Genomic DNA, 26,205 nt, shown 5'->3' with positions numbered 1-26,205 from the left:
TGCCATTGAAGGCGCTGTTGTGCAATTGATCACACAACTTGCAAACTTCTGATTTTCTCAACAACAACAAAAAAAATGAATGCATTTAATTGTGTTTGAATGACCTCCAAAGTGGCCCTCGAGCAAAACAACTCCGTCCCCGGGCCGGCCCGGAGCCGCCGGTGGACCACTTCCGGCCCGCAGGCCACACCTTTGACACCATTCTGGCTCATTCTCGCAACTGGCGGATGATTGGCAACCACCCGACGAACTCGGAATGGGGGCTGGGGTCCAGGTGCGAGGGGATATAAGTTGTGATGATGGGATGTGCGAGGGGGCGGGGTCTCTTGGTGTGTCTTTGTGTCTTTGATACAGTTCGTGACTCGGTGATTTAACGCCACGCAACATCGTGGCTAGTCGCGAGGCAGTAATAAATGCCGCTTCTTTTGGGGCGCAAATTGGGGACGGTGATGGTGCAGGTCATGACCGATTCCATGCTGCAGCTCAGATTCCCGTGTCGTTCCCTCCCGAAGGTGCCGCCGGTGTACATGTAGCCCAGGTTCTCCACGTTGGCGCCGTCGAGCCGATACCACTGGATGTAGTCGTATTCTAATTGGTTGACCAAACATTCGATCTGGGCCGACTCGCCGACGGTTTCGATGATGTCGGAGGGGAACTGCTTGAGGTTCCCGCCTGGTAAAAAAAACAAAAACATCATTTTGGGGGGTGGTTTAGAAGTTGGTTGGACGTTGCGGCGTCTTACCTACGAGGAGAGGAAGCAGGACGGCCGAGATCCACCAGAGGAGGAACGGCATGTCTTCTGGTTTCAGGTCAACTGGTGCCAGGCAGGAAGTGCTGAAGGTTTTGTTGCTGAGGTCGGTGACCTGCTGTGACCCCTTCAGGGGCACTGGGAAAATGTGGCTTCTGTTCAATGATGTACAATTCTAAAGGTTTTCTTGATGTTTTTTGGATATTTTAAAGTTTGATTTAGTACACTTGATGGGCAATTTAACTGTTAGTAAGGTTGTTTTTACTCAGAATAACTATGTATAGTAAAGGTATTTTTGTTCAAAAATGACCATGTATAGTAAGGCTTTTTTTAAACACAAAGATCATTATAGTAAGGTTTTTTTTATTTTTATTTTTTTAAAGGGTGCACGAGATAAATGACCATTCAGACTCCTATACATGCTGCCACCAGTGGGAATCGAACCTGCGCCTGTTCATAAATGAGTCAGGTGAGTCAACCTCTAGAACACGACACAGTTCCCATCTTCCTGTCTTGGATTAAAAAAAACGACTATAGTAAGGCTTTTTTCTTAAAAAACGACATAGTATAGTAAGGTTTTTTTCAAAAAAAAATGACATAGTATAGTAAGGCTTTTTTTAATTTAAAAAAACGACATAGTATAGTAAGGCTTTTTTTCTTATAAAACGACATAGTATAGTAAGGCCTTTTTTTTCGTAAAAAACGACATAGTATAGTAAGGCTTTTTTTCGTAAAAAAACGACATGGTATAGTAAGGCTTTTTTTCTTAAAAAACGACATAGTATAGTAAGGCTTTTTTCTAAAAAAAAACGACATAGTATAGTAAGGCTTTATTCTTAAAAAACGGCATAGTATAGTAAGGCTTTTTTTCCTAAAAAAACGACATAGTATAGTAAGGCTTTTTTTCCCTAAAAAAACGACATAGTATAATAAGGCTTTTTTTCGTAAAAAAAACGACATAGTATAGTAAGGCTTTTTTTCCCTAAAAAAACGACATAGTATAGTAAGGCGTTTTTTCTTAAAAAACAACACAATATAGTAAGGCTTTTTAAAAAATAAATGCCCATGTATAGTAAGGCTTTTTTTCTTTAAAAAAACGACATAGTATAGTAAGGCTTTTTTTTCGTAAAAAGCGACATAGTATAGTAAGGCTTTTTTTTGTAAAAAAAACGACATAGTATAGTAAAGCTTTTTTTCTTTAAAAAAAACGACATAGTATAGTAAGGCTTTTTTTCTTAAAAAACGACATAGTATAGTAAGGCTTTTTTTCATTAAAAAACGACATAGTATAGTAAGGCTTTTTTTCCTAAAAAAACGACATAGTATAGTAAGGCTTTTTTTCCCTAAAAAAACGACATAGTATAGTAAGGCTTTTTTTCTTAAAAAACGACATAGTATAGTAAGGCTTTTTTTCATTAAAAAACGACATAGTATAGTAAGGCTTTTTTTCTTAAAAAATGACATAGTATAGTAAGGCTTTTTTTCATTAAAAAACGACATAGTATAGTAAGGCTTTTTTTCCTAAAAAAACGACATAGTATAGTAAGGCTTTTTTTCCCTAAAAAAACGACATAGTATAGTAAGGCTTTTTTTCTTAAAAAACGACATAGTATAGTAAGGCTTTTTTTCTTAAAAAACGACATAGTATAGTAAGGCTTTTTTTCATTAAAAAACGACATAGTATAGTAAGGCTTTTTTTCATTAAAAAACGACATAGTATAGTAAGGCTTTTTTTCTTAAAAAACGACATAGTATAGTAAGGCTTTTTTTCCCTAAAAAAACGACATAGTATAGTAAGGCTTTTTTTCTTAAAAAACGACATAGTATAGTAAGGCTTTTTTTCTTAAAAAACGACATAGTATAGTAAGGCTTTTTTTCATTAAAAAACGACATAGTATAGTAAGGCTTTTTTTCTTAAAAAACGACATAGTATAGTAAGGCTTTTTTTCATTAAAAAACGACATAGTATAGTAAGGCTTTTTTTCCTAAAAAAACGACATAGTATAGTAAGGCTTTTTGTTCCCTAAAAAAACGACATAGTATAGTAAGGCTTTTTTTTCTTTAAAAAAACGACATAGTATAGTAAGGCTTTTTTTCCCTAAAAAAACGACATAGTATAGTAAGGCTTTTTTTCTTTTAAAAAACGACATAGTATAGTAAGGCTTTTTTTCTTAAAAAACGACATAATATAGTAAGGCTTTTTTTCATTAAAAAACGACATAGTATAGTAAGGCTTTTTTTCCTAAAAAAACGACATAGTATAGTAAGGCTTTTTTTCCCTAAAAAAACGACATAGTATAGTAAGGCTTTTTTTCTTTAAAAAAAACGACATAGTATAGTAAGGCTTTTTTTCCTAAAAAAACGACATAGTATAGTAAGGCTTTTTTTCTTTAAAAAAACGACATAGTATAGTAAGGCTTTTTTTCTTAAAAAACGACATAGTATAGTAAGGCTTTTTTTCTTAAAAAACGACATAGTATAGTAAGGCTTTTTTTCATTAAAAAACGACATAGTATAGTAAGGCTTTTTTTCGTAAAAAAACGACATGGTATAGTAAGGCTTTTTTTCTTAAAAAACGACATAGTATAGTAAGGCTTTTTTTCTTAAAAAACGACATAGTATAGTAAGGCTTTTTTTCCCTAAAAAAACGACATAGTATAGTAAGGCTTTTTTCCCTAAAAAAACGACATAGTATAGTAAGGCTTTTTTTCTTAAAAAACGACATAGTATAGTAAGGCTTTTTTTCATTAAAAAACGACATAGTATAGTAAGGCTTTTTTTCTTAAAAAACGACATAGTATAGTAAGGCTTTTTTTCATTAAAAAACGACATAGTATAGTAAGGCTTTTTTTCCTAAAAAAACGACATAGTATAGTAAGGCTTTTTTTCCCTAAAAAAACGACATAGTATAGTAAGGCTTTTTTTCTTAAAAAACGACATAGTATAGTAAGGCTTTTTTTCTTAAAAAATGACATAGTATAGTAAGGCTTTTTTTCATTAAAAAACGACATAGTATAGTAAGGCTTTTTTTCTTAAAAAACGACATAGTATAGTAAGGCTTTTTTTCCCTAAAAAAACGACATAGTATAGTAAGGCTTTTTTTCTTAAAAAACGACATAGTATAGTAAGGCTTTTTTTCATTAAAAACGACATAGTATAGTAAGGCTTTTTTTCATTAAAAACGACATAGTATAGTAAGGCTTTTTTTCTTAAAAAACGACATAGTATAGTAAGGCTTTTTTTCATTAAAAAACGACATAGTATAGTAAGGCTTTTTTTCCTAAAAAAACGACATAGTATAGTAAGGCTTTTTTTCCCTAAAAAAACGACATAGTATAGTAAGGCTTTTTTTCTTAAAAAACGACATAGTATAGTAAGGCTTTTTTTCTTAAAAAACGACATAGTATAGTAAGGCTTTTTTTCATTAAAAAACGACATAGTATAGTAAGGCTTTTTTTCTTAAAAAACGACATAGTATAGTAAGGCTTTTTTTCCCTAAAAAAACGACATAGTATAGTAAGGCTTTTTTTCTTTAAAAACGACATAGTATAGTAAGGCTTTTTTTCATTAAAAAACGACATAGTATAGTAAGGCTTTTTTTCATAAAAAAACGACATAGTATAGTAAGGCTTTTTTTCCCTAAAAAAACGACATAGTATAGTAAGGCTTTTTTTCTTTAAAAAAACGACATAGTATAGTAAGGCTTTTTTTCTTAAAAAACGACATAGTATAGTAAGGCTTTTTTTCATTAAAAAACGACATAGTATAGGAAGGCTTTTTTTCCTAAAAAAACGACATAGTATAGTAAGGCTTTTTTCCCTAAAAAAGACATAGTATAGTAAGGCTTTTTTTCTTTAAAAAAACGACATAGTATAGTAAGGCTTTTTTTCCTAAAAAAATGACATAGTATAGTAAGGCTTTTTTTCTTTAAAAAAAACGACATAGTATAGTAAGGCTTTTTTTCTTAAAAAAACGACATAATATAGCAAGGCTTTTTTTCGTAAAAAAACGACAATGTATAGTAAGGCTTTTTTTTTTAATAAAAAAAACAACATAGTATAGTAAGGCTTTTTTTCTTTAAAAAAACGACATAGTATAGCAAGGCTTTTTTTCGTAAAAAAACGACATAGTATAGTAAGGCTTTTTTATCTAAAAAATTACCATGTGTAGTAAGGCTTTTTTGCACAGTAAGTTTTATTATTTTTATTTTTTTAAGAGCACTCAGCAAGACAACCAATCATCCAGGCTCTAATTTACATTGCCACCAGCAGGAATCGAACCTGCGCCTACCCACACTTAAGTCAGGTGAGTCAACCTCTAGACCACGAGACAGGCCCCATTTTTTAACTTAGATTAAAAAATGACATAGTATAGTGAGACTTTTTTTTCTTTAAAAAACGACATAGTATAGTAAGGCTTTTTTAAATTAAAAAATCAACATAGTATAGTAAGGCTTTTTTTTTTAAAAACGACATACTATAGTAAGGCCTTTTTTTCTTAAAAAACAACATAGTATAGTAAGGCTTTTTTTATTTAAAAAATGACATATTATAGTAAGGCTTTTTTCTTAAAAAAACGACATAGGATAGTAGGGCTTTTTTCTTTAAAAAACCACATAGTATAGTAAGGCTTTTTTATTGTAAAAAACGACATAGTATAGTAAGGCTTTTTTTTTAAAAAAAACGACATAGTATAGTAAGGCTTTTTTCTTAAAAAACGACATAGTATAGTAAGGTTTTTTTTCTTTAAAAAACGACATAGTATAGTAAGGCTTTTTTGTATTTAAAAAAACGACATAGTACAGTAAGGCTTTTTTCTTTAAAAAATGACATAGTATAGTAAGGCTTTTTTATTTAAAATAACGACATAGTAGTAAGGCTTTTTTAAAATTAAAAAACGACATAGTATAGTAAGGCTTTTTCTTTAAAAAACAACATAGTATAGTAAGGCTTTTTTTTCGTAAAAAACGACATAGTATAGTAAGGCTTTTTTTCTTTTATAAAACGACATACTATAGTAAGGCTTTTTTTTCTCTTAGAAAAACGACATAGTATAGTAAGGCTTTTTTCTTAAAAAACGACATAGTATAGTAAGACTTTTTCTTAAAAAAACGACATAGTAAAGTAAGGCTTTTTTTTCTTAAAAAACGACATACTATAGAAAGGCTTTTTTTTCTCTTAGAAAAACGACATAGTATAGTAAGGCTTTTTTCTTTAAAAAACGACATAGTATAGCAAGGCTTTTTTAATTAAAAAAACATCATAGTATAGTAAGGCTTTTTTTCTTAAAAAAACGACACAGTATAGTAAGGCTTTTTTAAATTAAAAAAACAACATAGTATAGTAAGGCTTTTTTATTAAAAAAAACAACATAGTATAGTATCGCTTTTTAAAAAAAACGACATACTATAGTAAGGCTTTTTTTCTTAAAAAACAACATAGTATAGTAGGGCTTTTTTTATTTAAAAAATGACATAGTATAGTAAGGCTTTTTCTTAAAAAAAACGACATAGGATAGTAGGGCTTTTTTCTTAAAAAAACAACATAGTATAGTAAGGCTTTTTTCTTTAAAAAACGAAATAGTATAGTAAGGCTTTTTTCTTTAAAAAACAACATAGTATAGTAAGGCTTTTTTTATTTAAAAAAAAACAACAGAGTATAGTAAGGCTTTTTTATTAAAAAACGAAACAGTATAGTAAGGCTTTTTTAAATTAAAAAAACAACATAGTATAGTAAGGCTTTTTTTCTTAAAAAAATGACCATCTATAGTAAGGCTTTTTTATCTAAACAATTAGGCTTCTTTTGCACAGTAAGTTTTATTATTTTTATTTTTTTTAAAGGGCTATCTGTAAGACAACCATTCATCCAGACTCTAATTTAGATTGCCACCAGCAGGAATCGAACCTGCGCCTACCCGTACATAAGTCAGGTGAGTCAACCTCTAGACCACGAGACAGGTCCTGTTTCATAACTTAGATTAAAAAACGACATAGTATAGTAAGGCTAAGAAAGTCGGAGAATAAATCTGACTTCTGATTCTTCTCCTAGTTATTGCTGTGGTCCAGTGGCAAAAATATTGGTTCAGAACTTGAGGTGGGAATCAGGAGTGAGTTCAATTCCACTCTTTGCAATTCACAAATTGTTTATTGAGGTAATGAAAAGGATAAATATAACTTCCAATCACTTCATTTCAGAAGTCACTGTGGTCCAGTGGCAAAGACAATGGGTTGAAATTGAAGTTGGACACAAGTTCAAATCAGGAGTGAGTTCAATTCCACTCTTTGCAATTCTCACATTTTTATTGAGGTAATGAAAAGGATAAATATAACTTACAATCACTTCATTTCAGAAGTCACTGTGGTCCAGTTGCAAAGACAATGGGTCAGAACTTCAGGTGGACTCAAGTTCAAATCAGGAGTGAGTTCAATTCCACTCTTTGCAATTCTCAAATTGTTTATTGAGGTAATGAAAAGGATAGATATAACTTCCAATCGCATCATTTCAGAAGTCACTGTGGCCCAGTGGCAAAGACAATGGGTCAGAACTTCAGGTGGACTCAAGTTCAAATCAGGAATGAGTTCAATTCCACTCTTTGCAATCCTCAAATTGTTTATTTAGGTAATGAAAAGGATAAATATAACTTCCAATCATGTGTAGGCGGGCCGCCTCGTGGTGTAGTGGGTAAGTCACCTGCCTGCGACGTGGGTGTCGAGGGTTCACGTCCCGGTGTCGCCAGTCAACGATTGTATGGTGTCGGCAGTCGGCCGCAGGCCGACTGTCGAACACCACCAGGAACCCCCCCTCCCAACTGTCTTCCGGTCAGCCGAAGGCTGACCGGAAATATTGTTTTGCTGAAAAAAATGACTAAGTCTTTATTTGAATGAAAAAAGGATTACCCATTTACTGAACTACTAGTGTAGTGATTAGTCAAACGAGAGCGGGATTCGAACCCCATCTCCCACATGGCAGTCAAATCCACTAACTTGAAGTCTGTCTGACCCATTGTCTTTGCCACTGGACCACAGTGACTTTTGAAATGAGATGATTGGAAGTTATATTTAACATTTTCATCACCTCAATAAACAATTTGAGATTTGCAAAGAGTGGACTTGAACTCACTCCAGATTTGAACTTGTGTCCAACTTCAATTTCAACCCATTGTTCTTGCCACTGGACCACAGTGTCTTCTGAAAAGATGTGATTGGAAGTTATATTTATCCTTTTAATTACCTCAATAAACAATTTGAGAATTGCAAAGAGTGGAATCAAACTCACTACTGATTTGAACTTGAGTCCACCTGAAGTTCTGACCCATTGTCTTTGCCACTGCACCACTGTAAAGTTGGAAGTTGTATTTATCCTTTTCATTACCTCAATAAACAATTTGTGAATTGCAACGAGTGGAATTGAACTCACTCCTGATTCCCACCTCATGTTTTGACCCAATGATTTTGCCAGTGGACCACAGCAACAACTAGAAGGTGAAGAATCAGAAGTCAGATTTATTCTCCGACTCTCTTAGCCTTAATTGCTGTCATTTTTTAAAGAAAAAAAGCCTTACTATACTATGTCGTTTTTTAAGAAAAGAAGCCTTACTATACAATATCGTTTTTTAAGAAAAAAAGGCTTCCTCTACTATGTCGTTTTTCAAGAAAAAAAGCCATGCTATACTATGTCGTTTTTCAAGAAAAAAAGCCATGCTATACTATGTCGTTTTTTAGGAAAAAAAGCCTTACTATACTATGTCGTTTTTTAAAGGAAAAAAGCCATACTATACTATGTCGTTTTTTAAAGGAAAAAAGCCATACTATACTATGTCGTTTTTTAGGGGGGAAAGCCATACTATACTATGTCGTTTTTTTAGGAAAAAAAGCCTTACTATACTATGTCGTTTTTTAAGAAAAAAAGCCTTACTATACTATGTTGTTTTTTAAGAAAAAAAGCCATACTATACTATGTTGTTTTTTTAGGGGAAAAAAGCCATACTATACTATGTCGTTTTTTTAGGAAAAAAAGCCTTACTATACTATGTCGTTTTTTAAGAAAAAAAGCCATACTATACTATGTCGTTTTTTAAAGGAAAAAAGCCATACTATACTATGTCGTTTTTTAAAGGAAAAAAGCCATACTATACTATGTCGTTTTTTAAAGGAAAAAAGCCATACTATACTATGTCGTTTTTTAGGGGGGAAAGCCATACTATACTATGTCGTTTTTTAGGGAAAAAGTCTTCCTCGACTATGTCTTTTTTCAAGAAAAAAAGCCATGCTATACTATGTCGTTTTTTAGGGGGGGAAAGCCATACTATACTATGTCGTTTTTTTAGGAAAAAAAGCCTTACTATACTATGTCGTTTTTTAAGAAAAAAAGCCTTACTATACTATGTCGTTTTTTAAGAAAAAAAGCCATACTATACTATGTCGTTTTTTTAGGGGAAAAAAGCCATACTATACTATGTCGCTTTTTTAGGAAAAAAAGCCTTACTATACTATGTCGTTTTTTAAGAAAAAAAGCCTTACTATACTATGTCGTTTTTTAAGAAAAAAAGCCATACTATACTATGTCGTTTTTTTAGGGGAAAAAAGCCATACTATACTATGTCGTTTTTTTAGGAAAAAAAGCCTTACTATACTATGTCGTTTTTTAAGAAAAAAAGCCATACTATACTATGTCGTTTTTTAAAGGAAAAAAGCCATACTATACTATGTCGTTTTTTAAAGGAAAAAAGCCATACTATACTATGTCGTTTTTTAAAGGAAAAAAGCCATACTATACTATGTCGTTTTTTAGGGGGGAAAGCCATACTATACTATGTCGTTTTTTAAGAAAAAAAGCCTTACTATACTATGTCGTTTTTTAAGAAAAAAAGCCATACTATACTATGTTGTTTTTTAAAGGAAAAAAGCCATACTATACTATGTCGTTTTTTAAGAAAAAAAAGCCTTACTATACTATGTCGTTTTTTAAGAAAAAAAGCCATACTATACTATGTCGTTTTTTTAGGGGAAAAAAGCCATACTATACTATGTCGTTTTTTTTTAGGAAAAAAAGCCTTACTATACTATGTCGTTTTTTAAGAAAAAAAGCCTTACTATACTATGTTGTTTTTTAAGAAAAAAAGCCATACTATACTATGTCGTTTTTTTAGGGGAAAAAAGCCATACTATACTATGTCGTTTTTTAGGGGGGAAAGCCATACTATACTATGTCGTTTTTTAAGAAAAAAAGCCTTACTATACTATGTCGTTTTTTAAGAAAAAAAGCCATACTATACTATGTTGTTTTTTAAAGGAAAAAAGCCATACTATACTATGTCGTTTTTTTAGGGGAAAAAAGCCATACTATACTATGTCGTTTTTTTAGGAAAAAAAGCCTTACTATACTATGTCGTTTTTTAAGAAAAAAAAGCCTTACTATACTATGTCGTTTTTTAAGAAAAAAAGCCATACTATACTATGTCGTTTTTTTAGGGGAAAAAAGCCATACTATACTATGTCGTTTTTTTAGGAAAAAAAGCCTTACTATACTATGTCGTTTTTTAAGAAAAAAAGCCATACTATACTATGTCGTTTTTTAAAGGAAAAAAGCCATACTATACTATGTCGTTTTTTAAAGGAAAAAAGCCATACTATACTATGTCGTTTTTTAGGGGGAAAAGCCATACTATACTATGTCGTTTTTTAGGGAAAAAGCCTTCCTCTACTATGTCGTTTTTCAAGAAAAAAAGCCATGCTATACTATATCGTTTTTTTAGGGGAAAAAAGCCATACTATACTATGTCGTTTTTTTAGGAAAAAAAGCCTTACTATACTATGTCGTTTTTTAAGAAAAAAAGCCATACTATACTATGTCGTTTTTTTAGGGGAAAAAAGCCATACTATACTATGTCGTTTTTTTAGGAAAAAAAGCCTTACTATACTATGTCGTTTTTTAAGAAAAAAAGCCATACTATACTATGTCGTTTTTTAAAGGAAAAAAGCCATACTATACTATGTCGTTTTTTAAAGGAAAAAAGCCATACTATACTATGTCGTTTTTTAGGGGGAAAAGCCATACTATACTATGTCGTTTTTTAGGGAAAAAGCCTTCCTCTACTATGTCGTTTTTCAAGAAAAAAAGCCATGCTATACTATATCGTTTTTTTAGGGGAAAAAAGCCATACTATACTATGTCGTTTTTTTAGGAAAAAAAGCCTTACTATACTATGTCGTTTTTTAAGAAAAAAAGCCATACTATACTATGTCGTTTTTTAAAGGAAAAAAGCCATACTATACTATGTCGTTTTTTAAAGGAAAAAAGCCATACTATACTATGTCGTTTTTTAAAGGAAAAAAGCCATACTATACTATGTCGTTTTTTAGGGGGGAAAGCCATACTTTACTATGTCGTTTTTTAAGAAAAAAAGCCTTACTATACTATGTCGTTTTTTAAGAAAAAAAGCCATACTATACTATGTCGTTTTTTAAGAAAAAAAAGCCTTACTATACTATGTCGTTTTTTAAGAAAAAAAGCCATACTATACTATGTCGTTTTTTTAGGGGAAAAAAGCCATACTATACTCTGTCGTATTTTTAGGAAAAAAAGCCTTACTATACTATGTCGTTTTTTAAGAAAAAAAGCCTTACTATACTATGTCGTTTTTTAAGAAAAAAAGCCATACTATACTATGTCGTTTTTTTAGGGGAAAAAAGCCATACTATACTATGTCGTTTTTTTAGGAAAAAAAGCCTTACTATACTATGTCGTTTTTTAAGAAAAAAAGCCATACTATACTATGTCGTTTTTTTAGGGGAAAAAAGCCATACTATACTATGTCGTTTTTTTAGGAAAAAAAGCCTTACTATACTATGTCGTTTTTTAAGAAAAAAAGCCATACTATACTATGTCGTTTTTTAAAGGAAAAAAGCCATACTATACTATGTCGTTTTTTAAAGGAAAAAAGCCATACTATACTATGTCGTTTTTTAAAGGAAAAAAGCCATACTATACTATGTCGTTTTTTAGGGGGGAAAGCCATACTATACTATGTCGTTTTTTAAGAAAAAAAGCCTTACTATACTATGTCGTTTTTTAAGAAAAAAAGCCATACTATACTATGTTGTTTTTTAAAGGAAAAAAGCCATACTATACTATGTCGTTTTTTAAGAAAAAAAAGCCTTACTATACTATGTCGTTTTTTAAGAAAAAAAGCCATACTATACTATGTCGTTTTTTTAGGGGAAAAAAGCCATACTATACTATGTCGTTTTTTTTAGGAAAAAAAGCCTTACTATACTATGTCGTTTTTTAAGAAAAAAAGCCTTACTATACTATGTTGTTTTTTAAGAAAAAAAGCCATACTATACTATGTCGTTTTTTTAGGGGAAAAAAGCCATACTATACTATGTCGTTTTTTAGGGGGGAAAGCCATACTATACTATGTCGTTTTTTTAAGAAAAAAAGCCTTACTATACTATGTCGTTTTTTAAGAAAAAAAGCCATACTATACTATGTTGTTTTTTAAAGGAAAAAAGCCATACTATACTATGTCGTTTTTTTAGGGGAAAAAAGCCATACTATACTATGTCGTTTTTTTAGGAAAAAAAGCCTTACTATACTATGTCGTTTTTTAGGGGGAAAAGCCATACTATACTATGTCGTTTTTTAGGGAAAAAGCCTTCCTCTACTATGTCGTTTTTCAAGAAAAAAAGCCATGCTATACTATATCGTTTTTTTAGGGGAAAAAAGCCATACTATACTATGTCGTTTTTTTAGGAAAAAAAGCCTTACTATACTATGTCGTTTTTTAAGAAAAAAAGCCTTACTATACTATGTTGTTTTTTAAGAAAAAAAGCCATACTATACTATGTCGTTTTTTTAGGGGAAAAAAGCCATACTATACTATGTCGTTTTTTTAGGAAAAAAAGCCTTACTATACTATGTCGTTTTTTAAGAAAAAAAGCCATACTATACTATGTCGTTTTTTAAAGGAAAAAAGCCATACTATACTATGTCGTTTTTTAAAGGAAAAAAGCCATACTATACTATGTCGTTTTTTAAAGGAAAAAAGCCATACTATACTATGTCGTTTTTTAAAGGAAAAAAGCCATACTATACTATGTCGTTTTTTAGGGGGGAAAGCCATACTATACTATGTCGTTTTTTAAGAAAAAAAGCCTTACTATACTATGTCGTTTTTTAAGAAAAAAAGCCATGCTATACTATATCGTTTTTTTAGGGGAAAAAAGCCATACTATACTATGTTGTTTTTTAAGAAAAAAAAGCCTTACTATACTATGTCGTTTTTTAAGAAAAAAAGCCATACTATACTATGTCGTTTTTTTAGGGGAAAAAAGCCATACTATACTATGTCGTTTTTTTTAGGAAAAAAAGCCTTACTATACTATGTCGTTTTTTAAGAAAAAAAGCCTTACTATACTATGTTGTTTTTTAAGAAAAAAAGCCATACTATACTATGTCGTTTTTTTAGGGGAAAAAAGCCATACTATACTATGTTGTTTTTTAAAGGAAAAAAGCCATACTATACTATGTCGTTTTTTTAGGGGAAAAAAGCCATACTATACTATGTCGTTTTTTTAGGAAAAAAAGCCTTACTATACTATGTCGTTTTTTAAGAAAAAAAAGCCTTACTATACTATGTCGTTTTTTAAGAAAAAAAGCCATACTATACTATGTCGTTTTTTTAGGGGAAAAAAGCCATACTATACTATGTCGTTTTTTTAGGAAAAAAAGCCTTACTATACTATGTCGTTTTTTAAGAAAAAAAGCCATACTATACTATGTCGTTTTTTAAAGGGAAAAAAGCCATACTATACTATGTCGTTTTTTAGGGGGAAAAGCCATACTATACTATGTCGTTTTTTAGGGAAAAAGCCTTCCTCTACTATGTCGTTTTTCAAGAAAAAAAGCCATGCTATACTATATCGTTTTTTTAGGGGAAAAAAGCCATACTATACTATGTCGTTTTTTTAGGAAAAAAAGCCTTACTATACTATGTCGTTTTTTAAGAAAAAAAGCCATACTATACTATGTCGTTTTTTAAAGGAAAAAAGCCATACTATACTATGTCGTTTTTTTAGGAAAAAAAGCCTTACTATACTATGTCGTTTTTTAAGAAAAAAAGCCTTACTATACTATGTCGTTTTTTAAGAAAAAAAGCCTTACTATACATGGTCTTTTTTAAACAAAAAAGCCTTACTATACATGGTCATTTTTTAAGAAAAAAGCCTTACTATACATGGTCTTTTTTGTAAATAAAAAGCCTTACTATACTATGTCGTTTTTAAAGACAAAAAAGCCTTACTATACTGTGTCGTTTTTAAAGAAAATAAGGCTTACTATACTATGTCGTCTTTAAAGAAAAAAGCCTATACTATGTTGTTTTTTAAGAAAAAAGCCTTACTATACTATGTCGTTTTTTACGAAAAAAAGCCTTACAATACTATGTCGTTTTTTTTAAGAAAAGAAGCCTTACTATACAATATCGTTTTTTAAGAAAAAAAGGCTTCCTCTACTATGTCGTTTTTCAAGAAAAAAAGCCATGCTATACTATGTCGTTTTTTAGGAAAAAAAGCCTTACTATACTATGTCGTTTTTTAAAGGAAAAAAGCCATACTATACTATGTCGTTTTTTAGGGGGAAAAGCCATACTATACTATGTCGGTTTTCAGGGAAAAAGCCTTCCTCTACTATGTCGTTTTTCATGAAAAAAGCCATGCTATACTATGTCGTTTTTTTTTTGGGAAAAAAAGCCATACTATACTATGTTGTTTTTTAGGGGGAAAAGCCATACTATACTATGTCGGTTTTCAGGGAAAAAGCCTTCCTCTACTATGTCGTTTTTCAAGAAAAAAAGCCATGCTATACTATGTCGTTTTTTTAGGAAAAAAAGCCTTACTATAGTATGTCGTTTTTTAAGAAAAAAAAGCCTTACTATACATGGTCTTTTTTAAACAAAAAAGCCTTACTATACATGGTCATTTTTTAAGAAAAAAGCCTTACTATACATGGTCTTTTTTGTAAATAAAAGCCTTACTATACTATGTCGTTTTTAAAGACAAAAAAGCCTTACTATACTGTGTCGTTTTTAAAGAAAATAAGCCTTACTATACTATGTCGTCTTTAAAGAAAAAAGCCTATACTATGTTGTTTTTTAAGAAAAAAGCCTTACTATACTATGTCGTTTTTTACGAAAAAAAGCCTTACAATACTATGTCGTTTTTTTTAAAGAAAAAAGCCTTACAATACTATGTCATTTTTTAAGAAAAAAAGCCTTACTATACTATGTCGTCTTTTAAGAAAAACGCTTTACTGTACATGGTCGTTTTTTTTAAATAAAAAAGCCTTACTATACATGGTCATTTTTTTAATAAAAACCCTTAATATACATAGTCATTTTTAAAGAAAAAAGCCTGACTATATATAAATAGTATTTATTTTTTAAACAAATAAAAGCTTTACTTTACATAGACCACTTTTTTTAAAAGAAAAAGCCTTACGATGTCCAGCCATTCAAGTCATTTTGCATGCCAGCTTTACGTTTGTACCAAATCTCGGGGTATTCTTTGCTCAGTTATGAAGCACGACTAATAAGATGAATAAATATTTGACATTATCGTCGACAAGGAAAAAGAGTGTCGCCAAACTTTCGTCAAAACATATACAGACGCTCCCCTACCTACGAACGCAATTGGTTCCGAGCGATTGTTCATAAGTTGAATTTGTTTGTAAGTTGATTCAGTGCTATATTTTGTATTATAATTTATGTTTAAGGCCGATATAAGTATATTGAAGGTTTATATAAGTGCATTTGTATGTTTAAGGCTTGTATAAGTAACACGCATTGGTTTGTACTGAAAAAAACATTTAATAAAATGGAGAGAATATGTACAGTACTGTAGAGAGAGAGATAGATTTATGTATTAGAAAGTGGCCGAAAGAAGCGATCTAACGACGATTGCACAGTTTTCTTCTTTTTTTCCTCATAAATGATGCGGTAGCACTGTATGGCATCATTCAATTGATTTGCAAACTTTGTGCAACGTTCAATATTTGGGTCCTGCTGCTCCATCTTTCTGTTTAGAAATGGTACCGACGGTCGAACGATTCAAGTTGTATTCGTGTGCAACGCTCACCACTTTCTCACCCGCATCAAGCTTCGTTATTATTGCCACTCGTTTCAAATGAAATGGCTTGCCTCTTCCTTGCAACTCCCTCAATAGAAGCCTTTAGCTTTTTACCAACCATATTCAATATTGGATGCATGAGATATTTCATGATACAAATGAAAAAGGTTCTTTGCACACTGGAGATACATTCACGCACTTCCGCACTGCAACGAAGAAGGTAGATGCTGGGTGAGCTGAGCTCTCACAGCGCCAGGCGTCGGTATGAGCGGCGGAAAGAAGTACTACTCCGAAAAAGGCGAAATACAAAATTGGACTTGCGAACATTTTTGGACTTAAACGCAATTTGCAGACATGTTCGTATGTACCGTTGTTCGTAAGTTGAATGTTCGTAAGTAGGGGAGCGTCTGTAGTAAGGGTTCTTTCGTAAACAAGGACATAGTATAATAAGGCTTTTTTCATAAAAAACGACAGCATAGTAAGGCTTTTCTCGTAAAAAACGACATAGTATAGTAAGGCTTTTTTTCTTAAAAAACGACATAGTATTGTAAGGCTTTTTTTTCGTAAAAAACGACATAGTACAATAAGGCTTTAAAAAAAAAAACGACATAGTATCGTAAGTCTCTTTTTAATTTAAAAAATCAACATAGTATAGTAAGGCTTTTTTCTTAAAAAACGACATAGTATAGTAAGGCTTTTTTCTTAAAAAACGACACAGTATAGTAAGGCTTTTTTATTTAAAAAAACAACATAGTATAGTAAGGCTTTTTTTCTTAAAAAACGACATACTATATTAAGGCTTTTTTTCTTTAAAAAACGACATAGTATAGTAAGGCTTTTTTCTTAAAAAAACGACACAGTATAGTAAGGCTTTTTTATTTAAAAAAACAACATAGTATAGTAAGGCTTTTTTTCTTAAAAAACGACATACTATATTAAGGCTTTTTTTCTTTAAAAAACGACATAGTATAGTAAGGCTTTTTTCTTAAAAAAACGACATAGTATAGTAAGGCTTTTTTCGTAAAAAACTACATAGTATATTAAGGCTTTTTTCTTTAAAAAACGACATAGTATAGTAAGGCTTTTTTCTTAAAAAAACGACATAGTATAGTATGGCTTTTTTTCGTAAAAAACTACATAGTATATAAAGTAAGGCTTTTTTTTTCGTAAAAACCGACATAGTATATAAAGTAAGGCTTTTTTTCTTAAAAAACGACATAGTATAGTAAGGCTTTTTTTCTTAAAAAAACGACATAGTATATTAAGGCTTTTTTCTTTAAAAAACGACATAGTATAGTAAGGCTTTTTTCTTAAAAAAACGACATAGTATAGTATGGCTTTTTTTCGTAAAAAACTACATAGTATATAAAGTAAGGCTTTTTTTTTCGTAAAAACCGACATAGTATATAAAGTAAGGCTTTTTTTCTTAAAAAACGACATAGTATAGTAAGGCTTTTTTCTTAAAAAAACGACATAGTATAGTAAGGCTTTTTTTCGTAAAAAACTACATAGTATATAAAGTAAGGCTTTTTTTTCGTAAAAACCGACATAGTATATAAAGTAAGGCTTTTTTTCTTAAAAAACGACATAGTATAGTAAGGCTTTTTTTCTTAAAAAAACGACATAGTATATTAAGGCTTTTTTCTTTAAAAAACGACATAGTATAGTAAGGCTTTTTTCTTAAAAAAACGACATAGTATAGTATGGCTTTTTTTCGTAAAAAACTACATAGTATATAAAGTAAGGCTTTTTTTTCCGTAAAAACCGACATAGTATATAAAGTAAGGCTTTTTTTCTTAAAAAAACGACATAGTATAGTAAGGCTTTTTTCTTTAAAAAACGACATAGTATAGTAAGGCTTTTTTCTTAAAAAAACGACATAGTATAGTATGGCTTTTTTTCGTAAAAAACTACATAGTATATAAAGTAAGGCTTTTTTTTTTCGTAAAAACCGACATAGTATATAAAGTAAGGCTTTTTTTCTTAAAAAACGACATAGTATAGTAAGGCTTTTTTCTTAAAAAAACGACATAGTATAGTAAGGCTTTTTTTCGTAAAAAACTACATAGTATATAAAGTAAGGCTTTTTTTTCGTAAAAACCGACATAGTATATAAAGTAAGGCTTTTTTTCTTAAAAAACGACATAGTATAGTAAGGCTTTTTTTCTTAAAAAAACGACATAGTATATTAAGGCTTTTTTCGTAAAAAACTACATAGTATATAAAGTAAGGTTTTTTTTCGTAAAAACTGACATAGTATATAAAGTAAGGCTTTTTTTCTTAAAAAACGACATAGTATAGGAAGGTTTTTTTTCTTAAAAAAACGACATAGTATAGTAAGGCTTTTTTCTTAAAAAAACGACATAGTATAGTAAGGCTTTTTTCGTAAAAAACTACATAGTATATAAAGTAAGGCTTTTTTTTCGTAAAAACCGACATAGTATATAAAGTAAGGCTTTTTTTCTTAAAAAACGACATAGTATAGTAAGGCTTTTTTTCTTAAAAAAACGACATAGTATATTAAGGCTTTTTTCTTTAAAAAACGACATAGTATAGTAAGGCTTTTTTCTTAAAAAAACGACATAGTATAGTATGGCTTTTTTCGTAAAAAACTACATAGTATATAAAGTAAGGCTTTTTTTTCCGTAAAAACCGACATAGTATATAAAGTAAGGCTTTTTTTCTTAAAAAACGACATAGTATAGTAAGGCTTTTTTCTTAAAAAAACGACATAGTATAGTAAGGCTTTTTTTCGTAAAAAACTACATAGTATATAAAGTAAGGCTTTTTTTTCGTAAAAACCGACATAGTATATAAAGTAAGGCTTTTTTTCTTAAAAAACGACATAGTATAGTAAGGCTTTTTTTCTTAAAAAATTGACATAGTATATTAAGGCTTTTTTCTTTAAAAAACGACAGTATAGTAAGGCTTTTTTCTTAAAAAAACGACATAGTATAGTAAGGCTTTTTTCGTAAAAAACTACATAGTATATAAAGTAAGGTTTTTTTTCGTAAAAACTGACATAGTATATAAAGTAAGGCTTTTTTCTTAAAAAACGACATAGTATAGGAAGGTTTTTTTTCTTAAAAAAACGACATAGTATATTAAGGCTTTTTTCTTTAAAAAACGACATAGTATAGTAAGGCTTTTTTTCGTAAAAACGACATAGTATAGTAAGGCTGTTTTCGTAAAAAATGACATAGTATAGTAAGGCTGTTTTCGTAAAAAAGGACATAGTATAGTAAGGCTTTTTTCGTAAAAAACGACATAGTATAGTAAGGCTTTTTTCGTAAAAAAGGACATAGTATAGTAAGGCTTTTTTCGTAAAAAAGGACATAGCTTTTTTCGTAAAAATGACATAGTATAGTAAGGCTTTTTTCTCGTAAAAAACGACATAGTATTGTATGGCTTTTTTCGTAAAAAACGACATAATATAGTAAGGCTTTTTTCGTAAAAACGACATAGTATAGTAAGGCTGTTTTTGTAAAAAACTTCATAATATAGTAAGGCTTTTGTTTGTAAAAAACGACATAGTATAGTAAGGCTGTTTTTGTAAAAAACTTCATAGTATAGTAAGGCTTTTTTCGTAAAAAAAAGACATATGGTAAGGTTTTTGTTGTAAAAAAGGACATAGTATAGTAAGGCTTTTTTCGTAAAAAACGACATATGGTAAGGTTTTTGTTGTAAAAAAGGACATAGTATAGTAAGGTTTTTTTTTGAATGGACATAGTATAATAAGGCTTTTTTCATAAAAAACGACATAGGATAGTGGGGCTTTTTAAATTAAAAAACGACATAGTATAGTAAGGCTTTTTTCGTAAAAAACGACAGTATAGTAAGGTTTTTTTGGTAAAAAACGACATAGTATAGTAAGGCTTTTTTCGTAAAAAACGACATAGGATAGTGGGGCTTTTTAAATAAAAAAAAACGACATAGTATAGTAAAGCTTTTTTTCTTATAAAACGACATAGTATAGTAAGGCTTTTTTGGTAAAAAACGACATAGTATAGTAAGGCTTTTTTCGTAAAAAAAGGACAGTATAGTAAGGTTTTTTTTCGTAAGAAGACATAGTATAGTAAAGGTTTTTTCGTAAAAAACGACATAGTATTGTAAGGCTTTTTTAAATTAAAAAAACAACATAGTAGAGCAAGGCTTTTTTTCTTAAAAGTATAGTAAGGCTTTTTTTTAAATGACCACGTATAGGTTTAAAAAACAACAGCATGCCGAGTCAAGCGACAATTGGCACCACTATTTACAAACCCATCCGGAGAAATCGAACCCGCACCTTACCACACTGATTCAACCTCTAGGCCACGATATTGCTCCCATGTTCAGTAAGCCTTATTTTCATTACACATAAAAAAACAGATCTAAGCTTTCAAAAATTATGAAGAAAATTTGCACCTTCTGCGATTGTCTGGGATAGGCTCCAGCACCCCCGAATAGACAGGAGCTTGATTCAGGTAACCACTCCATATTTTGAGTGGCCTCTTTTTATTCATGTAGGAATTCCATTACTTTCCAACAAGAGGTCGCCATGTTTTTCTCCTGGCGCGGCGTCCTTCGTGTCCGTCCGTCTTCACCGTCCGTCTTCACCGTCCGTCTTCACCGTCCGTCGTCCTCCTCCAGCCGGCGGCGCCACTCGTCGCCGTGCCTTCTGCGTCACGTCCTCCTGATCGTTATTTCAGGAATAATTGGTCAGTGAAAATTGGAGCATAAATAGGTGACCTCATATTGGGGGTACCTCATCTTACGGCCGGGGTACCCCATCCCAGGCGCCGTCAACAGCCGCGCGTGTGCGCGTACACGTGCGCGTCCCCCACCATGTTCTTATGGTGGTAGTGATGGGACGACGACGACGACGACGACACCTCGCCGCCGCCGGCGCCCTGGCTCATGGCGGGACAGCGGCGTTCCACTGCGGAGGCCAGGTCCTCGGTGGACTCTTTGGGGGAGGGGCCAAAAAAAATCGAAAGACATGAGTTGGACGGGGCCGACGTGGAACGGCGACGACGTGATTTACTGGAGTCGCTGGTGGGGTGTCTGCTGCGATCGCGCTTCCTCTTTTTGCCCTGAAACAAAGCAAAACAAAAAGCAGTAACGTTTCCTTAAATCGTCTCGGCCTCGTCGACGCAAAATGGAGGTTCACGTTCTAAAAATTTGGCGCCCCCTGATAAGATTGCGCCCAAGGCGTTCGCCCGTGTTGCCTGGAGAAAAAAACGGCCCCGGAAATGACCATGTATAGTAAGGCTTTTTAAAAATAATTTTAAAAAACGACCATGTATAGTAAGGCTTTTTTCGTAAAAAACGACATAATATAGTAAGGCTTTAAAAAAAAAACGACCATGTATAGTAAGGCTTTTTTTCTTCAAAAACGACATAGTATAGTAAGGCTTTTTTCGTAAAAAACGACATAATATAGTAAGGCTTTAAAAAAAAACGACCATGTATAGTAAGGCTTTTTTTCTTCAAAAACGACATAGTATAGTAAGGCTTTTTTAAATAAAAAAACGACATAGTATAGTAAGGCTTTTATTAAAAAAACGACATAGTATAGTAAGGCTTTTTTATTTAAAATAACGACATAGTAGTAAGGCTTTTTTTAAATTAAAAAACGACATAGTATAGTAAGGCTTTTTTATTTAAAATAACGACATAGTAGTAAGGCTTTTTTTAAATTAAAAAACGACATAGTATAGTAAGGCTTTTTTCGTAAAAAACGACATAGTATAGTAAGGCTTTTTTTCTTAAAAAACGATATCGTATAGTAAGGCTTTTTTTTTTAAAAAACAACAACATAGTATAGTAAGGCTTTTTTTTCAAAAAAATGACCATGTATAGTAAGGCTTTTTTTCTTTAAAAAACAACCATGGATAGTAAGGCTTTTTCCCTCAAAAACGACATAGTAAGGCTTTCTTTAAAAAAATGAACATGAATAGTAAGATTTTTTTATGACCATTTAATTGCATTTTGATGAACTTAGAAAATGCGGGAATTGATCCAACATCTTCTCGCATGGTAAGCGAGCACCCTCCCATTTAAGCTAAATACCGACCAATACTACTTGCAATTATATATCGTAAAGCTATTTGTTACTAGAAGCGCAGGAAAAGTGAGATCTGGCATCCCTTTGAGTAATGGCAACCATTGACTCATCAAAATTATCATTTCTAACCTTTTCATTGTCTGACAATATTTTCTATTCATTTCAACCTCTCTAATAACCAAAAAGTTGACTTTTTATGTGTTTTGGTTTGGTTTCTATTTGTTCCTGATCATTTTTATTCACAATTGAAGCAATTGAAAATGTTGCCGGTTGAATTTGTTTACTTTTCTAACTCATCATTACGAGGCCCATAATTATTTTCTAACATTTTCAAAAATTTTAGGGAAAATATAGTTTCTTCCAAAGCTCTACCACTTTTAAGAATATGTAATCCAATGTATCGTTGCTATTTTAATCCAGGTAACCTTAAAAAAAAGTTTTAAATTGTCTTAAGTAAATTAAAATCGTTTGTTTACATCATGACGTCATGCCTTGCCTGTTCTCTCCCACTCAGGTCTGCAGTCGCCATCTAGTGGTCAGTGGCCATAAATTCATGCATGCCAAATTTGGAATATGGCCGTGCCTCTACTTACGAGTCGTGCCTCTACTTACGAATGCCTACAGGTACCAACTTTTCAGGTTACGAAATCCCTCTGAATGTAAATACATTTCCTGTTATTTTATTTTGAAATTGTCCTGCTAACATTATCTCGGCTTGCTTTGCTTCCGGTCGGAGGTTCTCAGAACATAACTCTTTTGAGCGCCGTTTGTCGTCACGGTGATCTTTATTTAAAATTAATGGAGCCAATGAAATGGGCCCATGTAAAAATGTAAAAACAGAAAAGTGGCGTGCGGTTGGCGGATATTTCAAAGCAATAAAATATAATCCGTAACCCACTTGCGTGCATTGCTAAGCTATTAAAGCGGAAGCAACGACTCCTGAGCTTCTTTATTTACTGTACTGTATTACTGTAAAACAAGTTTTGGCATGCTCGTTATTGATTTAATTACATTAACAAATAATTTTCTTATAATTTTCTGTCTGTTTCTGGCATCTTTCATCCAAAATTGGACACTGTAATCATTTTTAAAGGGTTGAGTTGCACTTTTTTGAGGACCGCGCGGAACGAATTACAGAATTTACATATAAAGTACTGTTCTACTTACCAAAATATTCACCTTATGAAAAAATAATAATTTCGTAAGTATAGAACAAGTTTTGGCATGCTCGTTATTGATTTAATTACATTAATAAATAATTTTCTGTCTATTTTTAAAGGGTTGAGTTGCTACTTTTTTGAGGACCGCGGAACGAATTACGGAATTTACATATAAAGTACTGTTCTACTTACCAAAATATTTACGTTACGAAAAAATCATAATTTTGTAAGTAGAGGTACGACTGTTTTTTTGCCTAGCGGCTCCTCTGAAATATGAAAAAAAAGCTCCCAGGTTACGTAAAGAACTAGTGGAAATTTTCTCCCGTTCCTAGTCCTACTTCTTACGTAGTTTTCCGTGCAGGACCATTCGGGATGCTGCATGCTGTGCAGGACTTTGTGCTCTTCGGCTTGCTGGTAGTACTTGGCCTGAAGCTTCTTGGGCAGCGACTTCCACTGTGGAAATGGACACAAGTCAGAGCTCTGGTGGGCGGAGCCCGGCGTTCCCGGTAGTTTTTTTTTTTTTTACCATCTTTCCCAGGATTTTATTGACCACGGCCGAGTTGGTGATGTTGAACTGGGCCACCACGTTGGGGCTCTGCTCTTTGCGGAACAGCATGAAGGCGTTGGGCGGCTTCTTCACGTACGGACGATCCGAATCTGGCAACCCGTGGCCGTAACAGTGGCTGCTGCTGCTGCCGTCGCTGCTGTCGCTACAAACACAAACGTGTGGTTGGTAAGAGTACTGCAGATTCCGATCTTTTTTTGTTGGTGGTGCTTTTCTATACTTACATGCTCACTAAGGGATCTGATTTCGGTTCAATGGCGTCAGATGACGCTCCACACATCACCTCACCATGACTGTACAAAAACACACACTCTACACTTTAAAATTCCAACTTTCTCGGTAAACGTATAACCTAAGTGGCTCCTACACTGTAGAAATGGCAACAAATGAGTTTTAAAGTGGACCACAATCCGCAAAAAGCACACTTTGGTGTCCAAACTAGTCAAAATACAGCATGACTCACCATTACTTTAGAAACACACACACACTACACTTTGGCTGCCAACTTCCCCAGTAAACCGATAAGCTATTTTGGACTTATACAGTCATGAATAAGTGGTCACATAAACAAGTCGATATAAAAGTGACTACGTACAGTGTAAATTCTACACTGTAGTCACTTTTGTATTGACTTGTTTATGTGACCACTTATTAATGTAGACTATATCTACATTGACTACTTATTTAATGATTATAATGTATTAATTATTTATCTGTTCATTTGTTTGTGTCTTGTTGTTGTTATTTGTTCACTTCCCCACTTATGTTGTTGACTACCTATTTATTATTCATTGACCATTTATTGTTTATTGATTATTTATTTGTTTGTTGTTATTTGTGCACTTTGTGGTGAAGCTTTAAATCTCATTATAGTTGTAAAATGACAATAAAAGCATTCAATTCAATTCAATAAAAGGCAGCGAATGGATTTTAAAGTGGACCACAATGCGCAAAAACACTAGTAAAACTACAGCACTGCTCACCATTACTATAGAAACACACACACACATACACACACACACACATACACACACCCACACACACCCACACACGTACACACCAGGGGTGGCGAACAAGTTAAACACAAAGAGCCAAAATTTTAAACTGTGAGAGTTAAAGAGCCACACATTACGACACGACAAATTATTTTTGAAATATAAGTTACTTGTTTTAATGAGCCCTGATGAGATTAAACTTTACGAGTGTTTTAAGAGAGAATAAAAATAAGAGAAACCTGAAACGAGGCAAAGAACCACAGTATATACACAAAACATAAGAAACAAAGAGCCGCATGCGGCCCGAGAGCCACGTGTTCGCCACCCCTGCTATGGCATATATGCAACATACCAACATTTTTTTTAAAGCTTCCCACACCGTTTTTCCCACCATCTCATCCTTTATAGAAGGACAAGAACTGAGAACTATATCCAAAATGTTGTTTTGACAGACTTTTCCTTTCCGGAATGACCATTAAATAAAATGAAATGTCACTTACAGACGGAGAGGATCGTTCACACCGTCGCGCATTGGCATCCCCATGGCGTTGTTCTCCTAAGAAGAAGAAAAAAAACGGCGTACCACGACATGAAGCTATTCTGCGCTACGTTTTAACTCATTCCGACTTACCTCGTCTTTGGTATTGACGGATCCCGGCTGTCCTCCCAGGTAGTCGGGCAACCAGAAATCGTCCAGAACGTTGGCCAGTTCATCCTCCGCCTCCGGGGGCTCCCCTTCCATCGGTGGCTCTCCACCACTGGCCACGGGCAGCAGGTCCTTCACCACTTGGGGTTCGGCGGCAGGAGGAGTCGTGGGTAAAGGTTGGGGCTCTTCTTTGAGGATCGGGGGGCCCAGCGTTGGCCCGGCGGCGGCGGTGGTGGCGCTGGTGGTGGCGCTGGTGGTGGCAGTGGCGGTGGCGGGCGAGGTGCCCCACAGGATGGTGTCAGCCGACTTCAAGATATTGTCCAGCATCCTGTCCCACTTGCCGTCCTCGTCGGTGGGAATCATCTGAAGGTGCTCCATGCTCTTCGATCCTGACGGCCGGCCCAAAAGCTGCCTTGACGGCACATTCACGATGGAAATTATGGATCACATTCATCGCCAGATGACATTTCGACAGCAGATATATACGTCTTATTTTTGAAATGGTTTTAAAATTCCCAAAAAGGTATTTTTTGATGGTCAACAGATGGTCCACTGTCTCCAAAATGGCGACACGAGCCGTGGTTGCATCATAGGATAGTGGATTATTTTTTATAACAGTCCAAAGAGTGATGAGGAAAAATTGAAAAGTTAAGCAAAAGTAACGCAGACTTTGGGGGAGTAAAGGGTTATTTAAAAATACAAATTCAGAGTGGGAATAGTGATATTTAATTTAATTTGTGTGTATTTACTACATTAGCAAATACCAAAAAGTCCAATAAAAAAAGTTTGAATCACAACACGACTTGGTTGGTAATTGAAAGAGCAGATTATAATATTAATAATCCAATAAGAATGAGAATTTGGGGTTATGTGAACCACTATCCAACTTGTTAAAATATGATGATCCAACCATGAATTAAT

At 32.8% G+C, this 26,205-nt stretch overlaps 2 protein-coding genes across 3 annotated transcripts in view; one reads left to right on the top strand and one right to left on the bottom strand.

Annotated features, from left to right (window-relative positions):
* The window catches only part of paplna (papilin a, proteoglycan-like sulfated glycoprotein), a 54,407-nt gene extending 28,326 nt beyond the window's left edge, over positions 1 to 26,081 (top strand). Inside the window, exons 23-28 of one of the 2 annotated variants that reach the window (XM_077621497.1) lie at positions 1,132 to 1,217; positions 4,965 to 5,053; positions 22,433 to 22,542; positions 23,440 to 23,584; positions 23,692 to 23,811; positions 25,141 to 26,081. In XM_077621497.1, coding sequence (XP_077477623.1) covers positions 1,132 to 1,217; positions 4,965 to 5,053; positions 22,433 to 22,542; positions 23,440 to 23,584; positions 23,692 to 23,811; positions 25,141 to 25,254 — 664 coding nt within the window. In that variant the 3' untranslated portion in view covers positions 25,255 to 26,081. Of the gene's footprint in view, positions 1 to 1,131; positions 1,218 to 4,964; positions 5,054 to 22,432; positions 22,543 to 23,439; positions 23,585 to 23,691; positions 23,812 to 25,140 lie in introns of those variants that run through there. The other variant, XR_013305295.1, reaches the window with a different exon arrangement.
* On the bottom strand, positions 238 to 940 carry LOC144090178 (uncharacterized). The gene is made up of 2 exons (XM_077621510.1): positions 743 to 940; positions 238 to 672 (listed from the first exon to the last, which is right to left on the bottom strand). Exons 1-2 carry the CDS (start codon positions 792 to 794, stop codon positions 371 to 373), a joined length of 354 nt encoding a protein of 117 aa, XP_077477636.1. The 5' UTR covers positions 795 to 940; the 3' UTR covers positions 238 to 370.
* Positions 26,082 to 26,205: the final 124 nt, after the last annotated feature.

The sequence above is a fragment of the Stigmatopora argus genome, chromosome 15 (assembly GCF_051989625.1).
Source record: "Stigmatopora argus isolate UIUO_Sarg chromosome 15, RoL_Sarg_1.0, whole genome shotgun sequence".
Classification (NCBI taxonomy): Eukaryota; Metazoa; Chordata; class Actinopteri; order Syngnathiformes; family Syngnathidae; genus Stigmatopora; species Stigmatopora argus.
This window is presented reverse-complemented; position numbering and strand designations above follow the sequence as displayed.